This window comes from Tiliqua scincoides, chromosome 3 (genome assembly GCF_035046505.1).
Source record: "Tiliqua scincoides isolate rTilSci1 chromosome 3, rTilSci1.hap2, whole genome shotgun sequence".
Lineage (NCBI taxonomy): Eukaryota > Metazoa > Chordata > Lepidosauria > Squamata > Scincidae > Tiliqua > Tiliqua scincoides.
In genome coordinates this window covers 102,708,024-102,729,252 of record NC_089823.1, presented here as the reverse complement: position 1 = coordinate 102,729,252, position 21,229 = coordinate 102,708,024, and the positions used below count along the sequence as shown (strand labels likewise).

Below are 21,229 nucleotides of genomic sequence, written 5' to 3'. Positions count from 1 at the left end.
TTTTACTCCATATATGTATTTATCCATTTGTCTGGGAATTTATATGCTGTGTTTTTACCTCCTAAAAGATCCTCAAGACAGTTCACGTTTGGTAAAATATATTGTTCAGGGGTCTCCAGACTTTTTGGTGCAAAGGGCTACCTTGTATATCTGACATGGTGCTGAGGGCCATAAAATAAATATTTAAATACATACACAGAGAACAAATGTGTTCAGAGTGATTGAATACAATAAGTGGGTGGAGGTTGAAGGAGGAGGGCAAAACTAGGCAGAGAATATTTTATTTCCCTTACATTGCATTATGTTCAGCACCTCTAGTTGCTGAATGAGGTATATACCCATGCTGGGAGACCTGAAAGTGTGTGTTTAAGGCTATTTTTAGCCCCGAGAGGCTGGGGGACGGCAGGGGCTAAATAAACTTCTCTGGAACGCTGGATGTGGCCCATGGGCTGGGGTTTAGACACTCCAATTTAGTTTAGATCAGCTTTAAAAGCACAGCAGGTAGAGGAGGTGATAGTGCATCTGACCTTGCTAGCTCTCCTCCTCCTCCTCCTCCACCTCCTCAAAGGCAGTTGGTGTTTTATCAGAAGGGCACAGTTCAGCTTTTTGTAATGCATATGTGCACATGGTCACCGCCAAAATAGCAGTGTCCGTAATTTAATGTTCAGTATAGTTGACTGTGAGGCCTAACTTTTGTCATTATCGATATAAGGTTTATTGAAGTTCAGAGGGGTAAAAAGTCTGATAATTTTTAGGAGAAATAGAGGTTGAGACACCAACAATTTCTGACTTTAGACTGGAATGAAGCAGCATTATTTCATAGTAATTAGGTATTATGTTTCCTCCCCCCATGTCTCTGCATCCCTCTATACTTAAAATACTTGTAGATAATTGCCACTGTGAGGAAACAAGGTAGTCAGCAATACCTAAAGCCTTTCAGAAGCAATGTCATTACCAGGGAATTCAGCAGTGGAATAGGAAGTAGGTCACAGCTTTGGGAGCAGAAGATGAGAGCTGAGTATTGAAGGGTTGAGTCAAATAACCAGGCCAGGAAGATGTGATTTAAAAGGGTAGACCTCTGCCTGAACGAATATGTTCATGGATAAAATAGGCAGTAGGTAGACCAGTCAATTGAAAATAATTGAATGGTAAATTGACTACCATCCCAACCACTAGGAACTCCTTAATACAATAAACTTCCATGGAAAGCTATTTTCTTTCCCTAATATTTGTTGAGTTTAAGCCTGGGCAAATGTGAAAGCATTTTTCATTGGCTTCTGCTTTGGGATCGATGTGGGTGGTAGAAATAGGATTTTGTTTCAGTTTTAAGTCTATTCTGGTTATTATTAGGAGGGGAAATTTTTCTGCTGTTTAGTATATTTTAAGAGTTGTTTTTATGATTTAGTAGTTATGCTGAGATAAAGGGCAGAATAAAAAAACTGAAATTAACAACAAAATTGTTCCTCACATCTATTTATTCATGTGCTTGAACTTTCTTGTGTTTTGCTATCTCAACCGTGTGGCACTTTGCATATGTTGCATTCTCCTCTCGAGCTACATCTACAGCTTGACTTGTGTGAAGTTTCCTTTGCATACTGAGCTTTTCATACTTATATTTGGGATTGCTGAGGATGCAATTTCTGAAGCGTATAATTTGTGGTAGCCATTTGTGCTGATCTCTACACTTCTTACTGAATATCCTAGAAATTATTCAGTCTTGTAATAAAGGTCTGCCTGAAGTAGTAGGGATCACTTTTGTTGCCTGCTGTCTTTTTCACAGCTATTTTCAGTATTCTTTTGAGGGCCATAGCTCAGTAGCAGATCATAGCACATACTTCGCATATAGAAAGGTTTACGGTTTAATCCCTGGCATCTCTTCACGTAGCAAGGCTGTGGAAGATCTCTGACTGAGACTCTGCAGAAGGATTCAGAGAGCTGCTAGATCATGACCCCTTTTTCCTGGAAGTCCTACTACCACCAGAGGCAGATGCTGTGCCCAGTAGTGGGAAACTTGACCCATAGTTTTCCCTGCAGTAACAAAGAGGCTTCTCTGGCTGCTACCACCACCTCCTGATCTCTCTTCCACTCTTGCCCAACCCATACCTCTTTAGAAGGGGCATACTGCTGTATAGTCATATCTTATTGCTGGTCCCCTGCCATTTCAGCCAACCTCTACTTTCAGCTGGGTCAGGCTATGCAGAGCAGTATTGTGCAGTCCTTGTGGAAGTGGAGCCAAGTACCAGTTGTTATACTGTGAAGCTCCACTGGCGTAGTAATGAGTTGAAGATTCATTATAAGTCAAGTTCATATCAGGCCTGTTTCCCCTTTCCTCTCTTTACAAGCTGTTTCTCTACAGAAATTAGTGTGTACATATTTATACTGTTAAGATTATTAATTTGAAACAGTGCCGTAGCATTTAAGTGATCTGAAGAGATTAGTAAGAGATTGATATCAACCCCACTCCAGGTTTATTTTTTTTTCAATTTACAAATAGTAAATTGAAGTCTCCCTATCCCATGAGCACATTTCTCATTCATATTTTTTTTCAATTTCATCTCATGACTGCATGGATATTAAATAAGATCTGCTGATTCTTTAGTAAAATGTTTATCAGGCATTTTATGAGATTTTGTCGTGGTAGAAAATGAAAATCCATTTTAGTAATCGATTCTTCTCAACTGAATAATTGTACTGTGTGATTGCTTAATACATAAGGAAAAACATTATTTTGATAGTACTGTACTGAGCACAATAGTGTGTTGTTGTTTATTAAATAGTACAGAGTACTTTACATGGTGCTGTTTACAGAAATAACCATTTGATGGTTGCTTACATGTGACTGATTTCTCACAACCCAATCCTGAGCTGCCCGGGGCACCCAGGCTCGGCGGCACTGAGAATGGCTGCCGCCAGATCCTGTGCACCCAGGACTGCCGCGGGAGGCACCTCGGGAGAAGGGGCTTTCATCCCCTTTTCCCAGGTAAGGTAAGCAGCCTTGTAATGGGTAAAGGCGCTCGTGTAGAGCACTGAGCCCTCCATGAGCACCTTGGATCCTGCTGAGCGGAGCTCCGCAGACCTGCCTCCCTCCCTCTCCCCAGCATGCCTCCTCCCCGCCCCCGCTTACCATGCTGCGGCACAGCGGTCCATGAGATTGCCAAGCCGTGTTGGCTGGGCAACTGCCCGCACTAGCCCAACACCAGCTAGCGCTGGGCTAGCACAGGCCGGAGCCCAGTGGAGAGGCTCACAAACGTTGCTTACGACACGTTTGAGACAGTGCCCAATGGCACAAAGCCGTGCCACTGAGCACAGGATTGGGCTCTTACAGTGGTTTCACAACACACACTGTCATGCCATGTATGTACAGGACAAGAAGCTCTGATTAGTAGGTGGCTTCCACAAATATCAACATGTAGCGAAACAATCTTGAGTGTAATTACAGCAGAGTGGTGGGGAGGCATGTTCTCCAGGCATAATTGTGATAGGGGAGCAAAGTGAGTGTATACACACTGTATATTGGCCATGATTAAAATGGCACTGAATGATTTGCTTGGTTCAGCTTGATCCATCGTTCTCCACACCCCTATCACCACCCCATTCTGCCCCCACCCCATTCAGTTTCCTCCCCGCCTCCCTCAAACCCCCTTATCTTCTCCAGCAAGTGGCCAGTGCCCCTTGGCTGGATGCAGGAAGGCTTTCAGCCGGTGCTCCGGCAGCATGTGTTTCCAGAGCACACTTTATGGCTGCTTTTCATCAGCCAGCGCTGGCAGAACATGTGTTCTGGCACATGTTCTGCCAGTGTGAAGAGCCCATAGGATTGGACTATAAGTTTGTCTCACAGTTTCAGATTATATCTCTGTAAAGTTTGGATCTCTTGAACTGATTTAGAGTTATGAATTCTAGAATGGGCATATATGGTGTTGGGAACTTGTGCACTGTGCCAGCTATAGTTCACTTGCCATTCATTGTGGTCTGCAGGTGCTTAACAAACCACCTGTTTTTTTCATTCTTCCTGAGTTCCTCCTGGGCTCACAGTGCTTAGCTTGGTACACTCAGGGCCTGCGCTGAGGGTGCAGTCCAAACCTGCGCTGGAACAGGCAAGCCAGGAGGCTTGCGCTGCATCCAACGCAGGTTTGTGGGCAGCAGCAGCTCAGCCAGAGGCAAGGGGAAATTCTTCCCCTTACCCCCGCGTAAGGGCTGCTGACCCCAATGGGTCTTCTGGGACCTGCGCCACCTCTGGAGGTAGCGCAAGTCCGAGGAAAGCGGAGCGGCTTGAAGCTGCTCCGTTCTCTGCGGGGACGGGGGTTGGGATCTGGCATAACTGCCGGATCCTAGCCCCGCCCCCAGCTCCCTGCACGCACGCCCCTGGGGCTGCCCATAACCCGCCCTCCTCCCATCCAGAAACACCCCCCTCCCGCCTCCTCCCCACCCCCCCACGCCTACAGTTGGGAAGCCATCACGGAGGCTTCTACCAGCCTCCGCATGTCGGCTTATCTACATGTGCCGACACAGCTTCCTCCCATGAAGGCGCAAAAGTGCTTCATAGCACATTTGCAACCCTTCTATGCCCGCCCTCCCCCCACCCAGGAAGCCTCTCTGCCTCCTCCTCCCCACCCCCCCACGCCTACCTTTGCCGTTTGTGTTGGCGCATCTGCCCCAACACAAGCGGCTGCTCAGAAGACAACGCGGAGGCTTATGTCAGCCTCCGTGATGTGGCTTCCTCATCAGGAGTTGCAAACGTGCTCTGCGGCACATTTGCAATGCTCCCGGACCGGCCCAAGCAACTTGGGCCCACCCAAGTCAATGTTAGGATTGCGCCCTTACTTGGCTTCATGGGTCACCGCATGTTAATCCCTGTCACAGTGTAATGAATGAGATGAAACTTTTAAAAGCATTTAAGCAGTTGTGTGTTATATAAAGCTATAGTTAGAGATGTTTGTTTCTAATGAGTAAGTTTGGATTATATCCTTTCTGAACACAGTGGGCCTACTTCTGAGTAAAATAAATAACACCATTTTCAAACACCTCTAACTATAGTGTGTTTATTATCTCTGGAGTCTAATCTAATTTATTTTGTTCTTATTTTGTTCTTTGTTGTATGTGGATACAGATTACATTTTTGTTGTGTACCAGAAGTAGATGATGCAATCATTTCTCAGAATGTGTATTATGGCTACTAAGGGGATGCTGTCAAAAGCAGCCTTCCCATGACTAGTGATCCCCACCCCTTATTACAAGTACTTGCAACATCTAGATCTGTGACATTATGTTGTATCTCCAGATCCTTCCAAGCAGCTGTCAGATATATGGAGTGGGGTACATACACTCTCAAAGAGTAATCACACTATTTTATTTGATGAATACTGGTAGATATCATGGATAGAATGGGTGCTTTAGCCCCACAGGGAGCATTTTCAGGACATCCTCATAGTGACCAAAGCATGTGCATCAGCTCTTGCTCACTGTCTTAGTAGCAAACAACCATGCCTGCTATCAATATCTGCCCATAGTACGTAGATAGGTAGAATGCAGTTTATTACTCCTACAATTTCCTGATTTTAATTCTTTGTTTTCTCTTTCTTCCCAGTGGCCGAACTCAGAAGCAGGTTCTTGACTACGTTAAAGAAGGAGGACACAAAAAAGTACATTTTGAAAGGTTGGAGAGATTTAAACACAATTAAACCAAACTGTGAATGATTTTTTTTCTTAATTAAAAGCCAAAAAGGAGGGGGGGAGCAACCAACAAAGACAAGACCAACACTTGGCACAACTGTTTTGTTGTAATGAGATGTTAGACAATGGAAGGATGGCTTCTTGCAAGCTAGTGCCAAGTTGTTTAAACACATCTGTGTCCTGACAATTTCAGTGTTGTTCCTGAACTGTGTAATGATCCTAGCAACAGCGTTTGTCTTCTGATTCATCTTTTAGAGTTACTGCTTCAGTGCTGTGTCCTTTCATTTTATGAAGCTGACATAGTTCTTACTTTACTGAAGTACCACACATGCACACAATAAGAGAGGGGATCTGTTTCTGTTTAAAGAGGCTATTTGAAGCTGAAGCTTTTGCCTTACTCTGCAAATGTCTGCACTTGATTTATTTCGGGGTGAGGGGAATATTACAGGGATTTCAAACTTTGCAAAATATGTTGTGTTTTATTTTTCTCCCCTCCTCAGGAAACACAGCAAGATTCACTCTATTAGGAGCCTGACAGCAAAGCCTTCAGAACAGCATTCAGAGGTGCCAAAACAAGTCAGTTGTGTTTCATACTTTTGCAAGCAAAAGATCTGACAGTCCTTTTTGTGTTTGCCGGGCCTTGGTAGTGTTGGACACTGTAACTCACAGATGGGAGAGGCCAGAGAAATAGCAATACTCTAGATCAGTGGTTCTCACGTGTTTTAGGCCGGGACCCACTTCTGAGAATGACAATCTGGCTGGGACCGACTGGAGTGATGTCATCGGCGTAGAAGTGATGTCATGACCAGAAATGATATCATCAAACAGGAAGTGCCATCATTGTTATGCCAGAGCCTGAAGTGATGTCATCAAGCAGGAAGTGACATCACTGTTCTCACCTAGGAACTCAATTGCAAATGATAAAATAAAATATAGCAGCTCAGAAGCTTCATCCAATTCTCCTTCCCCCATCCCCCTACCAATGGCTTCTCAGAGCACAGTAAGCCACAAATTGAAAGTCAGGCTCAGCAAACTGTGTCTTGCTCAGTATAACTAGAAAAGCCAAAAATAGCGGGCTGCAAAGAGAGCCCAAGAAAGGATTGTTGCCTTCCTTGCATTTCATAGACCATTCTTTGCAGCAGATGCATCTTTCCACATACATCTCTAAACAACGTCATCAACCAGTCTCTTAGAGTTGTATTGCATAATATGCACATGTTGTATTGACAGAACAATCCAATGCATGTCTACTCAAAAGTAAGCCTCATTGTGTTAAGTTGGGCTTACTCCCAGGAAAGTGTGCCTAGGATTGCAGTCTAAGGGTATGGGAACAGAGGGATGAAAAGGGCTGGAGGGCAGGATTCAGTCATTGCAGAGGTGGGTTTTTTTGTTGTTGTGGTTGTTTTTTGAAGAACCAGAAAAAGAGAGAGAGAGGAGGAGGAGGCAAAGGTGTGAGCAGATAGAGCTGGTAGTGTCACAACATGGACCACTCCTCATCACTCTGCAGCTCCAACTTGTGTGAGTGTGTATTCTCCCCCACCCGCATTAATTTTCTTAAGAAAAAGAAAGAAGATCAACCTTCAGTCTGGCTGCCCCATTTGAAGTGAATCAGTCTATTGTTCCTATTCCAGAAGCCAAATCAAAAAGCAGTCAAGCAATATTTGAATCCCCAGTAGGCTATTTACACTTCACCTAAGTGGAGGAAAGATGAGGTCAAATTATATTAAATAAATAGTTGTATTTTGTATCTGTATGATCCACCTGTATGATCCACCTTACTTGGGAGTAAGTCCCACTGAACTCAGAGTAGGACTTAGGTCTGAGTAGACTTCTGAGTAGAACTGCATAGGATTTGTAGTGGCTCAATTGGAAGTTAATCAGGAAGCTCTTTGTGACTGGAGAGGTGGTAGCAGGGGCCTCCCTTTGTTATTCCAACTAGCAGAGAAATGGCTCTGGTCATCAAAAGAGACCCCCACCCCAGCCCTGCAACGACTGAGGAGAACACTTGGAACACAAGTAATAACAAAGGCAGGCAGGGTGCTTCCAAAGTGGGATTTGGTGCTTCTCTGCACTGCCTTGGAAGGTGAAATGAGCCCTAGGCTGTCTTGAATAATTAAGGGGGGAGATTAGCCAGTCAAAAAGAGAAGAGGACTCCGCCACCCAGGAACTGACTGCCTCCCTGCACTGCCTTGGAAGGGAAGTTGAGAGGCTAAAGCAACCAGGGCAGGTCCCACTTGGTTGCCCTGAATAATTAAGTGGGGGGAGCAAAGAACACTAAGTGCCTGTCTTTCCAGGCACACACAAAAAGCAAAGCGTGCAGCCCACATCTAAATGAAGAAGCACCTGCTCTCCTTGGTCAGATCCCGCAGCAGCACACTCACAGAAATTAAGCAGGCACAGCCTCACTCCTGTGCACCTGTACCTGCTGCTCTTTTGCTCTTGGGAGGAGCTTACTGCTGTTCCAGCCAGGGAAAGGCTGTAACAGCTTCAGAGGTGGTGCCGACAATCTATTTTGCCAGGCTCCAGTCTCCAAGATGGCGATGCCCACTTAAATTGCCAGGTTCCAAGATGGCATCTCTGACCTTCTCGGGACCCACTGTTACCAAAAGGGCGGTTTTGTTTAGGGGGAATTATTACACTACCCTTATTGGAACCTCAGGATCACAGGCTGGATAACAAGACGGCGTAATGCAGAGAAATTCCCTTTAGCTCAAAGAGGAGACTGAGAGAAAGATAACTTTTAATAAAAGATTATAGTTTTATTACAAAAGCACGAAGGTAAACATAAAGCACATGGAACAATAAGTATATGTTTCTTGGTCCTAGTACTTGAATCCAGTGTACCTAGCTTTCATGGTGGTTGCGTGTGGAGAGTATTTGGTGCATCCAAGGAAATTAGAAAAGGGAAAGGTTGTAGGGAAGGATTTTAGGGGTCCCTGATCTGCCAAGCCCAGTTGCTGACTAAAGATGGGGAGAGAAGGGGAGAAAAAAAGGGGGGAAGAAGGGAAAATGTTCCAGACGCAAGATAGTTACCTGTCTGTAGAGCAGTTGGATGGGGGGAGAGAGTCCTTTGTGGAGGACCCTCTGACACAACACAGATGTGTTGGTCCTTGGAGGGGGAGCCAGAGAGAGAGCATGCGGGGCAAGCCCTCTCTTAAAAAGAGTTTTCAGAACGTGCTGAGCTGGATGGTAGCTTGCTTACTACCACACAGCAGGGTAAACATTAAAAAGATCAGGATGTCCCTTATCAGCAAAATTCAATGGGGTCTAATGGCTGGCTTCCTAGCTGGGGGAACGTAAACAATACAATGAGTCATCAACACACAGAAGGCAGTTCAGGTTTGCATACAGTACTTAAGCAGTGATTGGGTTAAAACAATACAATAAATACAGTAATGTAGGAGACACTTAAACAATGATTTACTACGCCAGACTTCTTCATAGGGAGGTGGATTTAAGATGCCTATACGTATAACCACAGGGAGGTGGAGGTTGTGTAAGCTTGTGACTTGACCTGATTGTTGAATGTAGGAGACACTTAGTCCATAGTACATAACCAGATAGAGAGAAAATCACAACTAAAAGGCAAAAGGGGATTTTCACGTAACACCACCTGACATCAGATTGCAACCCACTTGGTGAGTCATGACCCACAGTTTGAGAAACCCTGCTCTAGATATTTAAGTAGCTTTATCCTTTTCTCTGATTTGGAACACTCCCAGATTACCAGTGCAGCTGCAGCAAATACTAAGAAAATATTAAATGTTAAGGGAGCTTTATAATTACAAATGTTGAAACTATATGCTTAGCAAATTTATATATTGCTCACTAGTGAGTTAAATACATTATGCAGAAATTCGTGTATATAATGTGCATACTTTGAGAGGATTTTAGCAGACTCTGGTTTCTTTACTCCAGGCTTTAGGGGAAAGGACTGTTGAGTTGCAGAGAAGACTTTAGGGAACAATACATAAATAGCTGGACAGGGAGTAGAGATCAGTAGAAGGCAAAGAGTTACTTGGGCTGATGATGGTCTTCATGGTCAATGTAAGCATCCTACTTTATGAGTATAGAAAAAATTATCCCCAAATTTGTCCAGTGTTTCTCAACAACCAGGATATTGGTACTTTGAGTGAAAATAAAACCTAAGAGGGCCAGCCCCTTACTAATTTGTAGTCTAGACCTCCTGCTTCTGGATCTTGTTTTACATGTTAATTAGAAGAAGCTTACAGGAAGAGGGAGAGTTGTGATAAACATTTAAGTTAAACACTCTCAATTCAGAAGTACATTTTAAAATAGGCCATGACTGATATGACATGCTATTCCTTCATGTAGCATTTAGTGCAGTTGAATTTCAGCCCATTCTAGATTGGACTGTTGTGCGCAGCCATTTATGACAGCGAAATGGAGTTCTGCTGTCCTAAGATGGGTGCCAAGGCAGCTCTGTCAGCAGCCTTTTTGAGAGTGCTACCTCAGGAAGTGGCAGTACTTCCCATCTGTCCCCAAACCTGCCAGGACCCACCAGAGCAGGCAAGGCAGTGGTGGGGATGGGAAGGGGGGGGGAAGAATGAGGGTGGGGAGGCTGCAGGAGGAAGTAGATCCAGTGATGATGGCATGCGCTGGATGTCTTCCTTTTTCACAGCCTCCCCCCTATCCGTAGCTAAGGAGTCGGCACAGGCCCAAAGATACCAATTGTAGAGCGGGAGGCTCACAGAGGGATAAGGGGATTTGCATCCTCTTTCTCCTCCAAAACCTCCCAGTCCACTGCCCTGCCCCCGCCCCCTGATACAGCGCTCACCTTTTTGGCATAGCTGCACCAGCGGGGGGGTAATAGGATTGGGCTTTTTTTTTGAATCCTGCAGGTATATCATTGTTTTGCCTTTCTGGAGGCCAGTAGCTTTGGCATGCACTGTTCTAATGTCGTTCACTTGCTGTATGTACATCTTGTGTTGTACATCAGTGCCCTGATGTTTTTATTTTCATTATTTTGACATTTGTTTTGTTTCATATTAGGGCAATATGATAAACTTTTTTATTTAGTTTGACAAAAGAAGAGGGATTAAATAAGGACATTTGAAAGATAGAATTTTTCAACCTGTTATAATTGAGACTAAACAATCACCTGAGCATTTTTTTATCACAGGCAACATTCCAAAGGCAAACTCCAGATCCATAGTAGGACTTTTTATTTGTCCCGTCCCCGCCAAATCAGGAGTTCTCTGGTTGCATAGCAAGTTGATTTTGAGGGCCATAGAAGCTTGTTTGCTTCTCTTCTATTCTATAGATCGATGGTTCTCAAACTTTGAGAGAGCTTTACTCCCTCAATAAGTTCTTGCGGGGGAGGGGCTAGGGCAGCGACGCAATTCCCAGGATCGCGTCGCTAAGTGGGCGAGGGGGATGCTTTGCACTTACTTTCAGAAGGCAAGGCTGCAGCAGACTACAGGAGGTGTGGGGAGCCCTGTGCAGCTCTACACAGTGCTCCCCAAGGCTTGGAACATTTGCTAAAAGCGGGCGCAAAGCACCTCCTGCGAAACAGAAGTGCATTGCACCCGCTTTTAGTGAAAGTTCCATGCCTCAGGGAGTGCTATGCTGGACTACCCGCGCCTGCTGTAGCCTGCTGCAGCCCTGCCTTCTGAAAGTAAGTGTAAAGCACCCCCCTCGCCCCCCTTAGCGATGTGATCCTGGGGATCCTGCCTCCCTCCCCTTCCCCTGCCCCTAAAAGGGATGGGGGAAGCATTACACGAACTGGTGGGTTCACGACCCACCAGTTTGAGAACCACTGCTCTAGACTCAGAAGTTATAATTTATAACATTTATATAATTGTGCTGTCAAGGGTAATGGCTGCATAATTGTAAAATGCTTCATATTAAGATGGTGCTGATTTTGTCTCCTGTCCTCATCTCACACCTTATCTTCTATTTTCCTCTGTCTTCCTTTCTTTTTCCAGAGCTGTAGTTTTACATATGGAGATGGTGCTGATTCCCCAGCAGTGCAAAGCTGCCGGCAAGTAAAGGAGTTAAAAATTGGCATGGAAGATGGGGGGCAGCATACAAGCCCTTCCTTGAAAAAGAGCCCTAAGGAAGGCAGAAGATTGGATGGTGCAGTGATGGCAACAATGGAGGAGGAAGAGGAAGTCGTCAAAGACAGATCGCAACAGAGTAGATCTCAGACCCAGCAACCAAGCACAGGTCCTGCATCCCGAGCTGCTCGTGGCAGTAGCACATCAATTCCTTTCATTGACTGCAGTGATGTAGATAGCGAGTATGATCTCCTCAGAGGGCAAATAACCCAGACACATTCCCAAACAAATGACAATTATGAGGGTGATTCGACCAGTGGTGCCTATATTGATTATAGAGATGAAAATCATAATAGAAATAGATACAAGGATTCATCCTCTGCTTCCTCTGTAAAGACATCTTACCGTATCACGGAAGAATGTATGGATAACAGCCATGCTAATATGCCCTTTTATGTTGGAGGGAGCCCCAGAATTCCACTGCATAGCACTCTGGTGGATGAAATGTTTAGGGGTCCTGATACCCGTAGTCCGCTAGCTACTTCCCTGCCTTCCAGTAGCAAAGCCTCAAGTCCTCACATGAATTTTGGTAGAGCAGGTTCCCACAGCTATATCTCTGAAAACGGGCATGACTGCAGAGCTAGACGTGACGACAATGATATCCACACCTATAGCTGCCATGGTTATAGTAAGTGTTCACCCATCTTGCAGAGGCCAAATTTGCAAATTATTCACAATGCGTGTAACAGATCTGAAACAGATCCTTTTATCTTGAGCCAATTTTCATCAACTCCATGTCAAGAATATAGGTCAGACAGGTACTATAAAGGGGGAGTGGGTAAAATGGTCCCTTTGGAAGGCAAGACTATGGCCAATGGTGTGCCAGGAGCTGTTCAGTCAAAGCAAAGTCCAGTTATGCAGTCCTTGTATGTTAGGGGCATGATGGACCACATGTCTACCATCCAAATGATGGAAGGTTCTACCAGCAGTGGGACAGAGTCTAGTGATTCAGATTCAGAAATGGTTAATCCTTTCACCCATCCCCTTGTATTTGGGAACCCTATAGTGCTCAATTCATCTCCCATGTCTAGGAAAAAGTATTCTTTTGGCAGTCAGCAATTAGATGAGGAGGTGGAGGGTGTGTCTTTAGGCCTCAGTGAGGAAGATGGTCTTCATGTCTTCAGTTGCTAAGAAACGCAAGAAGCCTGATAGAAGGAACCTGGATCTTTCCAGTGAGGTCATTTTGTCAGAAGGTTGCTCATAGAGTATAATGATTTTTTAAAACAAACCACCACGTCAACATTTCAAAATGACCTTATTGAAAGCTAGAGGGTGCTATTGCTAAACTTGATGTGGTGATAGTGGTGATTTTAATTTGCATTGAAATCTGATGATGTGTGGTTTTTGAAAGACGGGAGAATTCTCAGTACGATAGCCTTTGTAGGAGATTTTCATTACAAAGGAAAAGAGTCTGTAATACTTAATTGCATATCATAATTAGTAAAGTGTAGGCAGAGAGATGATGAATAGTCCAGTCCTACCTATGTTTACTTAGAAGAAACTCCCACTGTTTACAGTGGGACTTACTCCCAAGTAAGGGCCCAATCCTATCCAATTTTCTAGTGCCTGTGCTGCTGTGCCTATAGGGTATACACTGCTTCCTGTGTTGGGGAGGGAGTCTTGGAGGCTTCCTCAAAGTATGGGAACATTTGTTCCCTTACCTCGGGGCTGCATTGTGGCTGCCCTGGTGCTAGAATGTTGGATAGGATTGGGTCCTTAGTGTGCTAAGGATTGCAGTCTTAGAAACAGCATAATTTGATACCATGATATACGTGTGCTTTTCTCTCCTTCTGAAGGAGAGCTGTCATTCAGTGCCTCGTAAGTTTAGAGTTTTACGCTGCAATTGAAATGCAAGAAATGTGTTTTTCAGTACCAAATACAGGCGAATCTTCTAAGATCTTGGTATTTTATAGAAGCACTGCTATATTTTTCTCATCCTAACATCTCCATTCATGTGCTTGAAATATTTAAAAAGTTGGATTTTACTGGGTGGCAGTCATAGTTTCTCCTATTTAGACATGCTGGAGTGAGAAAGAAGAGAAGATGAAAAATATGAATTTAAAAAGTGGGTGAAGCAGGTAGATGAAACCAGTCTTGATTTGAGCTGCAATTCCAAGCATGCTTATTTGGAAGCAAGCTCAGCTATGCTGCATGGGATATTCTTGCAAGAATGAATTGCCTCATTTTAAATATCTGTAACCTTAATTTGTAGAAGTTTTTTCCAAAATTAATATCTGCATAGTTGATCTGACTAGCCTAGACGCCTTTAAAAGGGGATTGGACGAGTTTCTGGAGGAAAAATCCATTATGGGGTACAAGCCATGATGTGTATGCGCAACCTCCTGGTTTTAGAAATGGGTTAAGTCAGAATGCCAGATGTAGGGGAGGGCACCAGGATGAGGTCTCTTGTTATCTGGTGTGCTCCCTGGGGCATTTGGTGGGCCGCTGTGAGATACAGGAAGCTGGATTAGATGGGCCTATGGCCTGATCCAGTGGGGCTGTTCTTATGTTCTTATGTTCTTATGACTTGTAAGTTTTCTTTTCTGGTGTATTGTCAGTGTTACTAATGGAGCCAGTTCTGCAGGTGCCCTGATCCAGCTAGGAAGCATGCATATACAAGGAGGCTTCTGCACTTACGTCCCTAGCTGGATGAGGGACCATATGTAAAAGTGACTTTTGTGTGTGCAGTTTGTGTCCCTTCCAGGAAAAAAGTGTTATTAAACTGGCTGAGGGACAATAGTATGCTGGATTTAGTTCACCTCTCTGCCCAATGGCTGATCAGCACTGGTGCTGACTTTTCTGAAAGGGGTGTGTGCGTGCATGTACTCATGTGTTCACAGCCTTGACCAGCTGCCACTTGCTAACACAATTGGATTAGGGTTGAGTGACCTCATAATGTTGCATACTTGCTGAAATGTAGAACATACCAATCAGAATTTTCAGTTTAATGGATACATAGTTTTTGTTTCTGAACAAAAAATTCAGATGAAGTTTGCTGAGAGAGTGTGTGTGTTTCAAACAGAATCCTCTATTTCAGAAAGTAAAGCTTATATCTAGGCAGTAAGGTATATCCATTGTCTGCCCAATAGCCTTCCCGCTATTTTTAAATGTGTTTCATTCAGGCAAGGATAAAGATTGGAAGCAAGCCTTCTGAAAGGAATATGTCAGAAAGAATTAGATAATGGGGGACAGGTTTTTGCTGAATGCAAGAAAAAAAGGACACAACCCCCTTTGTTCTGAAAGCAGATCAGCCAATTACAGGATATTTTCTAAAGCAGAGCAGCTCCATATTTTAATGGCTTTAGATTTTTATAGAACAAAATAGATGTTTATAACGTCTTCTGATGCCTTGAATCAAGTCATGTAGCGTTGTAAATCTGAGTATAAGGATGTTTTGTTTGAACTCAATCTACAGTTGCCAGGACCCATTGGTATTTCATGTGTTCTTGGAACAGGGTAGACCAAGCATGGGCAACTTGTTTGCACTAAAAATGCATCAGAAATGTTTGCCATTGCTTTTGTAAATGTATCTCCATGATGACCACGAGGACTGTAAAGTTACTTTTTATTTAATGAGACCTGGGATTTTCACAAAATCTGAAGAGGTCAGCTGTGTTTTTCTGGGTGCGGGGAGTCTTTGCCATATGCTGCCCATCCCTTTGGGAGTTCCAGATATAAATAAGATTTTTTTTGTCCTGATTTAATCTGGTCTCCCCCCCCCCCCATTTCTCTCATACTGGTGCATATTTCTGAGTAGATATATATGCAATTCCAATATTTTAGACAATAGACAAATTGCTGAGTAACAAAACCTATGTTTCTGTGGTTAGACTGCAGCATGAGCTAACAGATTAAAGAAGGTTTTATTCAATATTGTTTTGAGAAAGTGATCTATGTATTTAGAATAGTTTTTGAGATCATTGCCTTTATCTTCTGAGTGCTTAAAGTGTAGCTAAACAAAGGCCTATTTTAGAAAGTTTGGATAGACTACATGGTGTGTACTTTATTGGCGTATGTGCTGATTCCTGATTATGACATTAAAAGTAATTGGTAGTAAAGCTGTTGCTTTATTAGGTGGCTCATAGAAGTACTGGTTGCTTCTCTGGTATTTTTCCAAGTTCTTTCCATTAGATGATGCAATGTCATTTCTTGCTTAAAAAGAAGCAGCTTAATTTCAGCCTATTAGGCTTCAGTCTGTGAAATGGATGTGTCATGGTTAGTGTCTGTTGAATGGAAAGTGTGCATAAAATACTGGCCATTGTATATATTTGCTGAACATTGTAGAGAATGTGCAGAAATGAAAATTATTCTGCATACTTTCTGGTCATTGTGCTCCAAATGATGTTGGGAGAACATGGCAGAACTTGATAGTATAAACGGAGTGTTTCACACGTTGCCAAGTTACCATGCATATTCTTCACTTGGGGCCTATCATATTTACCAGCCAATATGTAAAATATAGCCTTCAATATCACTTGGACATTTTGATTGGACAGTGCATGTGGTTCCCTGTCCATGTTCTCTGTTTCTTCAAGCAAATATGTCTAATGGCCAGCTTGTGTGCATTGCCCATACAGCCTGCACTAACGCTGATGTATGCTGATATACAGGATTGTTTTCTGTCTTCCCTCACACATGCTATCACTGGAGCTTTCTTTAATCTTTGCTATAGTCAATACAGTTAAGCCTAGTTGGTTGTCCTACAGCCTCTTTCTTAGCCTTGAGTCTCTAACAGGTTAGGTAGGGTCTATGGCAGCACCATGTTCTAGGTTTTCTTGACAAGGAGGTTAATCTCCATGTCTGAACAACCATGGTATGTGCTGAATGTTGGGGTAAGTATATGGCCTGTTATGGATACAGTGTTTGGGAAGCTGATGCATAGAGGAGATCTGTGTACTTAACCATGGCAGGAAACATCTTCAAACATTGCAAAATAGCACAACAGTTGTGACCTTTCTCACAGTAAAAAATGGTGGTCTTGTTTTGTTGGAGGTTTTTTTGTTTTAAATACCTGAGACATTCGCTGATCAAAACTACATACTTAGATTCCTGTCCAACCACTCTTGGGCAACCCATGAATACTCAGTATTTAATGCCAATAAAGGTTCTCAAAATCGAATACTCAGTATTAATTTCTTGTTAACAGTGAATGGCATCCATTGTCTTGTAAAAATATCCTAAAAGGAAACAGCAAAATATGACTCTGTTTCTTCCACCGGTAATCATAGTTAGTGTCGCTGTTTCAGCCACATAAATCATGCCCATGTCTGTTTAAATTGATAATCCCATTAAACATAACTGCCTCCATAAAATATGAATTGTATCAACTGAAGCTCATCCAATCCCTCATTGTAACTTTGTAAATGTGAAAAAATGACAGCCTCCTGCCAGTTATAATCCTTTTAGTCTGTATTCAGTCTGCTTTCTATATGGTATGTTTTGATTTAAGGTCAGATTGAAATTGACTCCTAAAACAAGCAAAAATTGTTTCAGTGTTAGAACATGTCTTAAATTGAGGGCCACTTTGACCACTCCATTGAAGTGGCAAGAGAGAAAACATGTGGTTCCTGTCCTCTCACTTGTAAAGTACATATCTCCCAGAGAAAGACACCCACTATATCCTGACATCAGGAAGATACAGGTCTCTTCCTGGGAAACCAAACAGGAAGGGGAAGTGTCGCTCATGGAATCTTGCTTCTCAGATCTCTGGAACATGCAAAGTGACTCTGAATTCAAATTTAAATTTCCAAAAGTAACTTGATTTTCCACTTTGACCAGGGCTCCCTTCTATTCAGGGCTCCTCACCATATCAAGTTCCTTCTGGGTGAGGGTCATAAGAGAGGCCCCATCTTCCTTTCCAGGTTGGAACTGGAGAAGGAGGAGATCATTCCAGAATATGTAGATGGAAGTACTCTTTTGTCCTCCCTTGCTCCAAGCTAGAGAGGAAGCCAGAACAGGCTGCCTGGTGGTGAGTGGAAGCATTGCTCAGATCTTTCTGCTGCCACCCCCAAAATGGCTCTCAGCAATTCCTACCGGCTGTGGATCAGAAGGTTGGAGCTGTTTTTTTTAGGCAGCCACTGCACTTGGAGTACCTCTATTGTCTGCCACCAAAATAAGACCAAGCCTTTTGAGCTGAGGAGATTGTACCCAAGTCGCTCTGAGCCATCTACAGCCTAGTCCTAGCCTAGCCTACAGCTTAGTCCTACTCCTGGGATGACCCCCACTTGGCCCCTGAGGGGAAGCAAGAAATTGTCCCTGATCCTGAGCTGCCCTGCACACAGGGCTGCAGCGGCACTGAAAATGGCTGCAGCTGCATCTAACACACCCCAGGCAGCCGCCACTGCCTCCTCAGGAGAAGGGCACTTTCGTCCCCTTGAGGCTACTCAATTCTATGATGACCTGAGGTTTGGCACAGAATTCAGAGCCTCCATGTCAGGCAGCCTTTTGGAAACTTCCAGGATCGAAGGCTGGATACAAGACAGCGTAGAGCAAAGAAATCCCTTGTTTAGCTTAAAGAGGAGACTGGGAGAAAGGTAACTTTCAATCAAAGGATTATATTTTTATTGCAAAAACACACAAAGGTAAACATAATACACATGGAGAATTGATAAGTATAGATTTCTAGTACTTGTGTCTAGTGTACCTAGCTAGTGGTGGCTGCATGTGCTATGTATTTGGGTGCATCCGAAAAGGAATCAGAAACGGATAGGGTGTAGGGAGGTATTTTAGGGGTTCCTTAATCTGCTAAACCCAGTTTGCTAACTAAAGATGGGGGAGAAGGGAGGAATAGATAGGGAAGAAGGGAAAGAGTTTTAAACGCAAGATATATTTACCTGTCCGGGGAGGGGGCAGTTGGGGGAAGAATCCCGTGTAGGACCACTCCCGCAGGAGGGCAGTCAGAGAGAGAGAGCATGTGCTCGGAGCCTTCTCTCTTAAAGGGTTGTGTTTGACCTGGAAGCTGATCTAGAATGACCGGATCCCAGAGCTGTGCACATGCTCAGTACACACAATGGTACACGTGGAGTATGTGATGAACCGGAAGGAAGTCAGCTTACCAGCCAGGCTGACCTTCTGGGGGGAGGAAGGCAATCTGCATAAGGTGCTTAAGAGTACAACAAAAGAACAATAGACCTTTTCCTCCGGAGGTGCAGGCTTGTTTTGCATAATCAGGAGACATTCCTAGACTGGAGGAGGGGATGCAATCACAACTTGTGACCTTTACCAGGTTTTTGGAAATTGGGCTTGTTTGCTTGGCCTGTATGATATCTTAGTCTATAATATATATACAAAATCACAACTTGGAAGGGAAAAAGGGATTTTCACGTAACACTCCCTCCCGCTCTGTCCCCCGACACGCCTACCCCAACCTCCCTCCACCTCCCCCGCCCTGTAACGCCTCCTCCTACAGAGAAAATACCTTATTTTTTGAATCACTGATTTTTCATAAATTTGAAAGTTTTCTCATGTAGTGTTAATCATTTTTAACATTATTTAATTTTTTTTTCAACAAAACACTTGCAAAGATTAAGGCTATCCCTGATAAAAAATCACGTGTTCTGGTTTTTATAATGTAAGTTGGTGCACCCATCTCTTCAACGATTTGTTATGGGAAAAAGCTCATTGATGCTTTGCCTCTAATCCTTTACAGAAAGATCACCTTTCTCTTGTATCAGTGAAAGGAGCTTTAATTTTTTTTTTCTAATGAGGTGGATAAAAATTTATCTTCAAAATGCATGTAAAAGAGCAAAAAAAAAAGTTATTTGTCTTTTGACATTAGGAAGCGGACTTTTATGGCAGATTTTCTGCCTGCCGCAACACCTACACCAAAATACACATACCACCATTTAAAAGTTACCTTTTATGTAGAATTTTCAACAGGAGTGCTAATAAATAATAATAATTTAAAAAAAGATTGGATCTGAGAGGCAAACATGAAGCAGCTCCTGAGCTAGAGAACTTTCTTTTTCATTAAGTGTGTAATACCTCTACAATTTGTTAGGTTTTTTGTGGTAACTGTTTTGAGTCACTCACTATCATTAGAAACATCGGTTCTAGTTCTGTCATCCAGCATTTTCTAGTATATTTGTCCCTTTTAAACAAGCATGAAACATGCAAAAATTAGAAAAGATGAATTCAAAAATTGCTGGGATCTTCATTCTCATTCTTGTCATTTGTTTAACAATTGTTATAATGAAAATTTTTATTTCAATGTATGCACCATTTTGTCAGCATGTACCTCTATGGGAGGAAAAAGCCTTTTTTCACTGTTCTGTCTTTATACTCAATGCATGGTGTATCTTCTGTTCCTTGCATTATTTGCTGCACTGCCCCAATGTTCCTTTACTTAGAGGGAGAAATGGTCAACTTCATAATGGAAACTTCCATATCTTCCTGTTAACAGTGATCCTGCTTTTGTTTGTAAAATACCTGCCACCTCAGTCACCTACTGCAAAAATCCTAGTTTGCAAATTTCAAAAAAAGAAACAAATGTGGACAAATCAGTGGGCAAAAAGAGATAACTTTCAGCACAAATATTTGAATCATAATAATGATATAGAACTAGCTTTCCCTTTACTTTCTAGTGATGGCAACACTTCAATCAAAATGGCTATTAAGCAAGATCACTGCCGTCCTGGGAGATGTTAGGTCAAAATGGACAGTAGCTGTAGCATGAACTTGCATATGAATTAGGCAAATGTTCCAGGATGTGTCAGCAATTATATTTAATATTGTTTAGTATGCATTTTTATTTAGAATAAATAGTCCTCTTTACATGCATGTGTGCTGTAGGGAATTGTATTCAAGGTACTCTTTCCATTCCTTTTTTGTTCTGTTTTTGTAGTGATGGAAAGAACAAAGAAAGGAAAGAGGAACACCCTATCCTTTTAAAATTTTCCCACCCATTAAAAGTTTGTAATACCTATTTTTTTTCCATCAAAGGGTACTCCATTATTGACCAACAGCTGCAGTTACTGTCCAATTTTGTACTGGCAAGTGTCTAATACTATTATATATCAATCTAGCATGGACTTTGGACCCAAGAGGAGGGGTTCCCGGCTCCTAAACCTAATGCTGAATTTGGTGACTCTTGTAAGCATGTCAAGCCACAGTTATTTACCTATGTATGCATGACATTAATTTCATTTTTTTTTTTAATTATCTGTACTGAAGGCTTTCCTTTCTAATCGTATCTTGCTGTAAAACTCTCCCTTGCTGTCCAGCTACTGGCTGAAATGTTTCCCCCAAGTACATGAAAACATGTTAATTGGTATGATGCTCCATTCGCACAAATTACTCACTATCACTACTGCCATAGGTATTATTTTCAGGACTAAGTATTTAGTCAATTTATTTCTTCATTATTCTGTTTTTCTGCATAAGACAACCTCTATCCTTTTTCTTTGTTGAAATTGCATTTTTTTAAAAAAGATTTTGTGTTACAACCTTATTCACATAAGAAACAACATTTCATTCATCTC

At 42.8% G+C, this 21,229-nt stretch overlaps 1 protein-coding gene across 6 annotated transcripts in view; it reads left to right on the top strand.

Moving 5' to 3' along the window:
• FARP1 (FERM, ARH/RhoGEF and pleckstrin domain protein 1) overlaps window positions 1-21,229 on the top strand; it is a 218,205-nt gene that overhangs the window by 150,696 nt on the left and 46,280 nt on the right. For 5 of the 6 annotated variants that reach the window (XR_010794078.1, XR_010794077.1, XM_066619651.1 and 2 more), the window contains exons 11-13: window positions 5,585-5,653; window positions 6,171-6,246; window positions 11,619-11,859. Coding sequence is in view for 4 of the 6 variants with exons in the window: in XM_066619651.1 (XP_066475748.1) it covers window positions 5,585-5,653; window positions 6,171-6,246; window positions 11,619-11,859 (386 nt within the window). In the remaining 2 variants the exon portion in view is untranslated. The remainder of the gene's footprint in view (window positions 1-5,584; window positions 5,654-6,170; window positions 6,247-11,618; window positions 11,860-21,229) is intronic. The other variant, XM_066619653.1, reaches the window with a different exon arrangement.